Below are 11,469 nucleotides of genomic sequence, written 5' to 3' on the forward strand. Positions count from 1 at the left end.
GATACCCAATATTTAAGGTATGTCTCATTTCTTCCTTTTTATGGTTTTGTATAAAACTAGTAAATATAGGTATATAAAGTAATTAACAAGAAACCTAAATAAAGGTAGTAAATATGTTTCTATTATAGTATAGCTAGGTAAAAATCCCCTAACATATTGGCTTTATATTACATATAGATATGGACGGAAAAAAAAATGATAACCAAACAACTGATAAGTAATGAGTAGATATTTTCCTTGCACCTCAAACCAAAATTATTCTTTAAATCTTCAGATCAGGAAAATAAGCTAACGCTATAATTTTCTCCAGTCGGAAACTAGCAGAAGCCGAAGATGACAAGCTTGGAATTGGAAGGAAAAATTAAGCAGAAAATTTGTTTGCTAAATGCTGTCAGCAATCAGTTTGCATTAAATTCTATATGATTGAACTTAAATATTTCGGCTCAAACTGGCCGATGCAATCTACAATCCCAGTCGTCACTGCTATTCTAACTATCCACACGTAAAAAATAATACCAACTGTAGAAGAGCTTCTCTCATATATTACACCTACCAATGGAGTAGTGAAAATAAATATACATTTTAGTATATCCATTAAGAACAAGTGGAGAGAAGAAAAAATCATGGGTATCTCTACACTCTTGTACAACCGACATTAGTATTAGCTGGAACCATATTTCAGCTGCTCCCACCTAAACGGTTTGAACACATAAAGAACCTCTGGTGAGCTTTTGAACAGCAAAGCTACACACACGCATATGGCAGCAACTGCTACCATTGAGAGCATCGCCGGCCTGTATATTGCAACTCTTGTTTTCCCCATGTTTCCATATGAGAATTTCTGCTCGCACTGTCTGCAATGTCTTTGAATTGGTTTACTTAAAGGCTTCTCGGTTTGTAAGCTCACAACTTTTACCAACTTTTGATCGTCTTCTAGTTTCTGTTTGAAACTGCTATTCAACAAAGTACCAGGGATATTGACAACAACATGTCCACTACCTGAATTCTCATTAATTTTCTTCTGGACGACATGAATGTGTGAGTAATGACCTTGCAGGGATGCATAATCATTGGGTGTCAATCCAGTACTTTCACGGGCACTTCTCCATGCTTCAATTCCAATCTGAAGGAAACAATATTCAATACCTTGAAAAATAGGGAAAACAAAAAGATAAAAAGAACAGCAGTTATGTGCCACAAACATCGACTCCTTGTACATATATCAGTGCCTCCAATTTAGTCATCAAACAGACAAAACTATCATTTGACAATTGCTGCTGGTTAGAGAAACAAATTTTACTTCGGAAAGTAAAAGTCTAAGAGAAGGCCATGATTCATTTTCACTTTTCTCAACATATACTTTTTCTCCTCTCTAAGTTAATGGGACTGTCAATTATCAACATAACTACAGGAAAATGCACATAATAGATGAAGATATACCTGTCCTGGATCGTCAATTAATGCCTCCAAAAGACTCTCGCATCCGTCCTGACTAGCAACTATATGAAGTGGAGTCAAACCCCCAGGACCCTCCGAATCAGGTCTAAATAAGTAGCCACCATGACCTTGTTTCTTTTCTACCCCTGATTTATCAAGTACTCTGTGAGGACAGTATCTCAACAGCATTTCTACCATGGACCTTCTGTTTCCCCTTACAGCTCTGTGAAGGACCCCAAGCTCCCGCAAAGCAATGTCCAGTGATGAGTGTTGTCCTACATCTACAATGCCGTTGAAGAAAATACTTAAAAGTTTTTCCACAACAGCACACCAGGCATGGTCAACAGAGAACTCAATAAGCCACTTGAACCGTTCAAAAGGGAAGAGAATCAAGTTGGAACCAGAACCAAGTCTAAATTGCAAGTGACTTCGATGAAGCAGCCAACCCATCTCATGTATAAAGTCCAAAGCTTGGTCCCTAGCTTGTAACTCTTCAGTTGCTCCCAGGAAACCATCAGCTGTTTCAGCAGCCTCAATAATGCTCTCCAGGGTACGAATTTCGGAACAAACGTCTTTCTCTGCAACTATAAAAGGGAAGAAGCTGCTGCAAAGACCATGGTCTTCAACCTAGCCAAAGCATGCAACCTACATTTCAGAACAGAATAAAGACTAGCAAACTTCCCTTTAAGGAGAAGTAGCAATTGGTGTAAAGGTTTTACTTCACTCAACTAGCTCATCTAAATCAGTATTCATCACATGAAAAGTAACACATGGTATATAATAGGGGGTCCCAACAATTTCCTGTAAAGATGATATGATAATTTCCAAGTTATATGAGTTACAAATAAGAAGATTATTCATTAAAATTAAAAACGAAACATAAATGAGTGTTCATCAATCCATGTCTACACTTCCTTTGGCACATAATAAGAACCAGAAGAAGATCCTTACCTTGAATTTCTTCAGTAAATGATTCAGAGCATAAAACTGAGTTTTTGGGCAAAGCAGTAAATAAGGAGGCATCGAACTCCATCCAACGTAAACAACGGCTCAAAAGGGGAGACAAGAAGATACATTAACAGTTATAGGGACTAAGGAAAAGAAAAATAATTGCACCTCGATGAACCCCCTGCCAGTAATATTTGGCATAATACACGGAAAGCCAAGGGACTGGATCTCTTCATGCTCCATATAAGAATCACCTGCTCCCATCATATCTGCACAACTACCTTGCACAAGATATTTCCCTTCCATGGCACATAGTAACCTATGGCGACGTGGATATCACACAGAGTAAGTTCATTAGCTAAACATGGTCTAATTAGCTAGGATGACAATTTCAATGTCTGCTAAGTACCTTGTAGTTGGTCGAGATAGGTTAAAGCCTTTTACCAAAAACTGAACTCCCTCGGAGACAGAAGTTGCAAGTGGTTTGATGATTGATATCCTACAGTTTCTATGACTTTTAACTGACAAGGGAGTATCCAGAACAACCTGCCCTATAGTAGAAAACAAAAACACTCAGTTTTCCTGTCTGAGGCGTAGCAATTAATTGAAGATAGCAACATAATAACAGAACAAAAACCAAGCAAGAACATGACAAAGGACTCATAATATACCATTAAATATAAATGCCACACGATGCTGCACTCTAGTATAAACCCATCCAGTTCTCCAAAATGAATCGGTGGATGCATTGAGAAGTTTTGTCAAACCAGATCTAAGATCACAATAAAGCTGCAAAAAGAGAACTATTTGGTGATATATTTATTAGTCCAAAACATTAACAGCATGAGCTAGCTAAAGAACAGTTTGTGGGTAATACAATCAGTAGCAGATAAGAAGAAGCAGTCCCTGATTGCAATCCAACATGACATTCTTATTTTTTAAGTTTCATTTGAGCTTAGCTATGCATGCTGTGACCAAAAGTGGATCCAGGAATCCAAGTCAGTGGCTGTTGACTTCCAGTGAACTTACTGTTCCCTTGTGGGAATAGGTGCAAATTTACTATCAATTTATATTTGTAATTTATTATATTATATAGATAGAGTTTGAGTGGAACGCAGTCGGTGTGCCTGCGTAGCCAAGAGCCTATGGCCATGGCAGTGCTACCTTAAACATGAAAATAACTAACCCAGGCCAATATCTTTATTTATTTGTAAGTAGCTGCATTTCTTCTTCCCACAAAAATAATGGTACATATTCTGAAAATGAAAATAAGTTACCTCCTCCCATCTGGATTTATCCATCCGAAGATATATTGTCAATATGATGCATCCAGGTCTAATGTAGCTTTCAATATCTGTAGGGCTGTGTGCTAACCAATCCAGAATCTGCAAATTGTTCAGAAAGATATAAGTTGCATGTTGAGATGAAAGAAAAATATAGTAAGTTGTAACTGCATACTATATTATAGCAAGAGTACTAAAGTACCTGTTTTCGCAAGGTTGTAGGAAAGTCAGTAGGATCTTTCCCAAAGAGTTTAAAGACAATTCGATCTGTGCGGCTCTGAAAATTAGCCAAGAGCTGTAAGAGGCAAATCATCTTTTTTCCATGTGACTATCAAGTATTCAGAATCTAACTCATGGAACATTTCTTTTCTGCATCTATAGCTACCACTAAAAAGGATAACAGCCAACTGTCCAATATATATACCCCTCATCTAGTATCAAGATACAGATGAACCAAATTTTCTTCAAGGGACTGACTTATACTGCATAGAGAACCTTGAGTTATGTAGGATGAAAATGAATGTAGTGTAAAATGATGGAGGATTTGTAAGTCTCAACGGGTGACTATGAGCATTTTCTGTTACAGACAATGGCTGCGATAGTAAAGATTGAAAAAGGGGCCGTAGTCAACAAATGAGTGCATGCACGCCTAGCTGTTGGTGCTACATGAAGTTGATTGCTAGTGTAGATTTAAAACTGATTGCAACTAAGAGACCACTTTCAAGCTAGATATCTATGTATGATCTATGATTCAATGTGCTGGTGGTAGACCATGTAATGTTTGCTGGCATGCCACTGCTTTGCTGGATGGACAAAATGCTCTTTTTCTCATATTTTTTTCTCTTTTCAGCTGTTACTTATTCTCTTTAAATCTGAAAGAACCTTGCAGTGCACCTCTTCAAACAGAAACCGATGCAAGTGGGATGTCGCTTTCTGCTATTTCTTGAAAAATATGATTTTAGTGTCATCCAGCCAACAAAAAGTTCAACAAGGGGAAGGGGGGGGGGAGGGGGGGGTGGGGGGGGGGGGGGGGGGGGGGGGGGGGGGCGGGCAAAAAACTGAAAGCACAAACAATGATAATGCTGCACTTTACTCTTCTTTATTTTCAAAGGAGATAATGCTGCACTTAGAATCTGTTGGAGTAGCTGGAAAAAAAGGAGCTTTTAAGCATCAAGTGCTTAAAAGCACTTTTAAAGTGTTGGAGCTGATTTTGTAAATAAGCATTTACGTGTTCGGATAGAAGTGTTGAAGCTGAAATAAGCAACTAGATATGTTCAGTTAAAAGTGCTGATAGGCACTTTTTTCTATTAAATGACTTAAATGCCCTTAAAACCGTTAACCCCGAAAAAGAGTTGATCATTGTAAGATTTCAATTCTGAAGTGATTAAAATACAAAATTAATTTATATGTCAACTCAGTTTATGTTCCAAATTAATTAGCTACTATTATTTTCAATAAGTACAAATTATTTATTTAAATAACATATACCAGTAAAAATGGAAACTAGCAAAAGAATCTGGGGTTAACTGCTACGTAAAATTTCTTGCTGCATTTTCGTAATCTAACTGAAAAGGCAACCTGAAAAAGGAAAAGAATCCCCCAACATGAAGTTCGTTCAAATATTTTGGAGAAAAAAAAAAGCTTGTTCAAAAATTGCATCACGGATTTCCCCTTAACATTAAAGCTCGTTCAAAATTGGGATCATAGGTATCCAAGATTAGAACGACCCATGAATTTGACCTTCACCATGACATACTCAACCCCCCCCCCTCCCCCAAAAAAAAACCCCCAAATAATCGTTCTACTTTTCTTAAATGAATGCATGTTTCTGGATAAAATTTCTATGACGAAGGAAAACCTTGGGAGGCATGATCTAATCAATGATAGCATTGCAAGGTACAAAGAGAAAAAAGTTACAGGCCATGGCCGAGAAGTGCTTCTTATGAAGGAGAGGAAGTAGCAACAGGAAGAGAGCTGGAAGAAAGAAAGTAGAGCTAGGGCCAAAGGGTATTTGAAAATTTAAAAAAAAATGTAAGGAGTAATAAGTAAATTAATTGGCCAAACCTAAATAGCTTTTAAGCAGAAATAAATAAGTTGGAGTCACCCAGCTTATTGCTTTTGGCTTGTTTTAGCTTAAAAGCACTTGGCTTAAAAGCTATTTTTACATTTGCCAAATGCGACAACTAGCCAAAAATTGCTTTTAAGCTGGTTTGACCAGCTTTTAAGCCAATCCAAACACCCTCTTACTCTTTAATGAAAGGAGTAATGCTGCAATTACTCTTTGTTCATAAGCATAGAACAACTGCTCCTAACTATTGAAAACAAAACATGGAAAAGATCCAACAAAAAAAAATACAACATAGAAGTTGCAACTGCAAATACGTTAAAGGAGGAGGAATAAATCTGATGTACTTTTAAAAGAAATAAAGTTCTGACAGTGTCCTACAAAAGCATGCAAGACAACTGAACAAAATGGGCAGCCCGGTGCACTAAGCTCCCGTTATGCGCGGGGTCCGGGAAAGGGCCGGACCACAAGGGTCTATTGTACGCAGCCTTACCCTGCATTTCTACAAGAGGCTGTTTCTACGGCACGACAACTGAACAAAATGCATATCAGAATTATAGAGAACTGTAAAACAGTACAAGCTTCTACCTGAGCCTCTCCGCTGGAATTAGATGGTGAAAAGTTTGAGGTGGAACCCGATTTCCCACTTATCTTTGTGGGGCTTGATTTGTGAGGTTCTTCACATAACCATAGAGGACAGCCAGGAGATGCATTACCTAGGTTCACAGTCGCATTAGGATAATGCAGCTTTCCGATACCATCTTGAGGATCATCATAGCTGTTATTCAAATCAATGTTACTTAGTTTCACCCCTGCAAGTGAAGTTGCTGAAACATTTGCATTGGTAGGTAAGCTTTCTTTTCTATGGTACATATACTCGGGCTGTGGGGCACAACAATTTTGTGGAATCTCACAATCAGCACCATTCGTGTCCATTCTCTTATCTCTCACTTCTGGTGCAGGTATACTCAAGCATTGCCCTGTTGGCTGAGGAGAGTCCTGCAAATCAACGCAGTTAGAAGATGAACAGATCATGTTCAATACCAAACGTTTAGATCAGTTCCAAACCTTTATACAAAACCACCCAGATGTCCCTGTGTTTTGCCGATCCGGAGATGCAGACAACAAGCCAGGCACATTCCTCTCATTAGCTGTACTAGCCAGACTAGCTAGGTTTCTCAGCAGATGGGACAGTAGATCCTGATCTTTAGATTGATCTGCGCTATTGGCTGCATTAATCCAAACAGGAGGAGCCAGGAAGTAACTCATCAAAACTTAAAAACAAATCTCAAAAAAGTAAAGGCAGCAATTATGTGGCTGCATGTATTATCAATATTTCTATAGGACCTAAATGCTTGCAGGGATTTACTAAAACTCACTTTCAAAATACACCCCCAATCTAATAAACATCCCAACTGCGTCATGCAAAGCTCAATGTCAGAGGGTTATCATAAGTAAAAGGTTCCACGCATACATCGTCCACATCAATACGCCAATAACCTCCCAACGGTATTAACTCAGGATATCGGGAAACCCTTTTAGATACTAACTGTGGTTCTTATTGATTCCTCTGCTCCTGTTCAACTGGGAAACCCTTTTTCTCTTTATTTTTCTTCTTCTTTTTTTCTTTTATTGAGAAGGTAAAATGCTTTTCATTGCAGGTTGATTGGGCAATGTCTTAATTTAAAACCAAATTCGGAAGGTCAAAAGAACCTTTCTTCTAAAATGGAACTCCATTAAATAATACTTCATCATTTTCTTTAAAGGTTTATGAGAAGAGTCTTGAGTTCTAAGGTATTTGAGAAAGGTAAGTAAAGTAGAAAACTAATGCAACAGTATCAGAAGTAAGTCTTTATGTCTTTCTGTCTTTGTTTGTATTTTGTGGATCTTAAAAGAGAAGGTCACTTTCTCATCCAAAAGCTTCTCATGAGATAGGTTTTCCCGATTTCAGATAAGCAGATCTGAATGGCAACATATAAATAATTCCTCTCTTTTTCAGTTGTAATTCTAAGTCAGGTTAACTCCGAACAAGTCTCAGGTGGAAGTTATTCTTGGACATGATAAAGCATCCAAACGAGGAGACAATCATGACCACTAATACAATACCACCATGCAAGAATAAGAAATAATGTGTTTCATATATCCTAAACAAATAAGTGTTCAGAAGCTCCCTTGAATGAATGCATAGCAAGTACTAACATCGACCTACAATCTACTTGAGCCTCAGAAAAATTCCAAGTCTCCAGATTGATATGTGTTGTTTGTGTCTTGAATTTTTTCCTTGTATTTTTAGGAAATCCATTCTCCCTAAAGGTTTGGGAAACCAATTGTATAGATTTGGGATTGGGAAACCTATTGTCCTTGTATTTAGGGAAAACCATTTTCCATGTGGGTTTGGGAAATTATTCCTTGTTGGTTTAGGAACTACTTGGAATCAATATGTTGTAACTAAGGAACCATTGTACTGTACAATTCTTCTCATTCATAGCCGAACTTCGTTAAATCCTAGTGTTATTTTTTTTCTTCTCTATTTGCTTTATATGTGATTCTGTGCTAGTTAACCCACAATCTTCCGCTTCAAGATGTCTGTTTACCCTTAAAATTGGATAACAATTAAATTTGTACGCGATTTTAAAAATACGTGATATAACTCGATACAAATTAAGAAGACAGATTAATATTGAAATTAACGATAATGAAATAAATGCATACCACAAAATTGAACAGCCTTAGCCTCCGAGTTTGATCACCCTCGAGCCAAGAAATATCTCAACTAGTGTTAGAACTGAACAACAAGATGATACGAACTAGAAATGATCAGTATATTGCTTCTTTTTGCGTGTTACAGTGTATCTTATAAATGATCAGAACCCCCCTTTATATAGTGGAGTGTTCTACTTTTGGTACAATTCTATACAAGGTAAAAATCTCATGATTTGCTTATTAATCGGCCTCTTCTTGATATGTGCCGAGATTTCCGCTGTGATCCTCGACCGATTGCGGATAGGCTTTCCGTTGTTTGACTCAGTAAGTTTCCCTCGATCTTGCTCGGTCTCGATCTTGCTCGGTCTCTGGGTTATGAGCTCAACGATATAATTTTGCACCTCGGTTTGATATAACCCGAGGTCGAGCTTTATCCTGCCATGTTTCAGCCTCGATTGGTCAAACAATGGACGAACCCGGTTTCGACCGTATACAATATCATAACACAATTATTCTAATTTCAAGAAAAGAAGTCATCCCTCTGTGGAAAGTTCTAATCAGGAATACTTTCCAACAATAATGGCAGTCAGGGGTGGGCTTGACACTGGAATAGATGGGTCACAGCTGTACTACGCTAGGTACTTTATTTATGGATAACTTGCACACATGTTTTATTTTCATGTGCCAATGCATTAAAATTGAGTTGCTAATCCCTTCCTGAATGCAACATGCAACATCTAAACTAGGAAGTAAGAACTGTTCTGATTTTAAACTAGACGTAGGAACAGTTCTGATGTTTAAACTACTCAAACAAAAAATATAATTACACAAAGACAAGTCTCCCGCCAATAAAGCATTAGCCACAGACAGTTACAAGTACAGAGAGATGCAGAGGGTAAGAGATAGAACTGGTGATCAGGAATACTCAGTGTATCAATCAAGTTGTCACTATGAACAGGAAAAGAAATAATGTGCATCATCTCATCATAGTGTTTGCACCAGAATGTGCATGATAGCACTCTGACCATCACACTTGATGGAATCTATAAGATGCCTTACAACATCGCTAATAACTAAAGTAATTTGGCTGAACGCATTCTCGGCGATGAAATAAATGCACTGCAAAGATAAGTGTGGTTTGGCTAGACACTTACAGTGTATATTCGCCAGTATCCTCAGCAGACTAATTAATAAGTAGCTACTACCCCGCTCATAATTCATGGAGGCTCCATTAGCTACGTTTTCCGGATGTGTCTTCCTTCTCCGTTTGTTGTGACCTGCTAAACGCCTACGACAACTCCGCTTCCCCTCATCAAACTCTTGCAGAACATGAAACCTGCCCAAAAGTAATCAAAACAACCAAAACACAATCAGTTTCAACAGACACAGCACATATTTGGATAATTGAAGTTTAACTGATCCGGACACATTACATCAAACATATAACAGTTATGCAACGAGATAGTGCTACCAACTACCATCTATTTTTTGTTGTTAAAAAATTCAATGAGTCAAGGTAACCCTAAGTCATAATTCTAGAAATACTAAATAGGCTCCTACAGCTAGACATAATCAAAGAAAGTCCAGTTGAAACCTAACCTGCTGCACTGCTGACAAAACCTCTGCATAACATTTCCGACCAAAGCTCTAGCAGCTTTAGAATGCACATCACACACTTTATGTCGTCGATGATAATCCTTAGAGTTGCTCAAATCAGCTTGACAATCCTCAACTTGGCATATTGCACGATTGGAAGAAGCCCCAGCAACTTTACTCTTCTTCCCACTCTTGCCTTGCCATTTTTCCTCCTCCTCCCTTTCCATTATCGGATACAGCTGCCCGCCAAGCTTCAAATTAAGCGATGCAACTTCATCATCTTCGCTTACCACAACGGAAACGGACCTCCTCCGTTTCTCCAATTCCTTCCTTCCCGTTCCCGATGCCATTTCATCAGAACCAGATGATAAGGTATTGGAGACTACTCCAGCAGTAGTTACCTGCTGTTTGCTCTGGCAATCAAACGGCATAGAACTCAGTGGAGCAGCTGTAAACAAATCACCATCCCACTTCCAATCATTTAAATCCCATTCCATACTCCTTTTCCCATACAAGTGCTGAATCTTTCCCCCAAACTTAGCCTCCATTTTGACCAAACACCTCAAAATGCATTGAAAGAAGAATTTTTTTTTTTTGAGAAACAGAGAAAAGATGCAATCAAACTGACATTTAAAAGGAAGAAGAGCAGCTGTTAATTAAACCGACACATCCATGGACCTAAAGAATAGCTAACCACATGTCCCAAAGATTACTCCACCTACATTTCCCCAACCAAACAAACACCTTCTATTTCTAAAAATTCACAAAGCCAAAAGCTTTTCTCCACTTATACAAAAGCCGATAGAAGCGTTACCGAGATTTGATCGCAAGATCGCCGCCGAATATAGTGGTATTATGATAAACGAGGAAAAAGAAAAAGTATTTTTGTCGGTAGAAAACAAAACAAAAATAATGGAGACTGCCTTTTTTATTTTCACAGCTCTTTAGAGAGTGCGTGTAGGGACTGAGGAGTAATACATTTTAGTGAAAATACATACGTCCTGCTGCAAAATGGAACTTAGGTGACAAATTAACACATGGTACGTACAAGCATGCATCAATTAGTTTTGGTATTCCATTATTCACGACTTGTTTGACCAAACTTTAAAAATTTATTTATTGTAAAAATTACTTCGAAAAAGGGTTAAAATTGCCACTGAACTACAGATTTAGGGCTAAATATATCCCCACATTTTCTTTTCGGCTCAAGCCTACCCTTATGACTAACAGCCTTTTCCACCGGAAAAATTATTTATTTAATGATGACATGGCAGCTTCTCATTGGCCGAAACACCTATTCCCATTAAAAAGACCCACCTATATATATCCATTTGCAAACTAACCCGCCCGAAACTGCACTAACTCGGCCTCAAGTGCCTAATTTTTATTACCAAATCAAAAACAAAACAAAAATCAAAAAATTAAGTAAAATAAAAA

The 11,469-nt window shown here is 38.0% G+C and overlaps 1 protein-coding gene across 1 annotated transcript; it reads right to left on the reverse strand.

Moving 5' to 3' along the window:
* On the reverse strand, nt 378-11,005 carry LOC109232178 (squamosa promoter-binding-like protein 1). Its single transcript, XM_019397857.1, has 11 exons — nt 10,036-11,005; nt 9,591-9,772; nt 6,802-6,962; nt 6,322-6,732; nt 3,871-3,945; nt 3,663-3,770; nt 3,057-3,174; nt 2,795-2,936; nt 2,554-2,704; nt 1,441-2,064; nt 378-1,123 (listed from the first exon to the last, which is right to left on the reverse strand). Exons 1-11 carry the CDS (start codon nt 10,578-10,580, stop codon nt 662-664), a joined length of 2,979 nt encoding a protein of 992 aa, XP_019253402.1. The 5' UTR covers nt 10,581-11,005; the 3' UTR covers nt 378-661.

This window comes from Nicotiana attenuata, chromosome 9 (genome assembly GCF_001879085.1).
Source record: "Nicotiana attenuata strain UT chromosome 9, NIATTr2, whole genome shotgun sequence".
Classification (NCBI taxonomy): Eukaryota; Viridiplantae; Streptophyta; class Magnoliopsida; order Solanales; family Solanaceae; genus Nicotiana; species Nicotiana attenuata.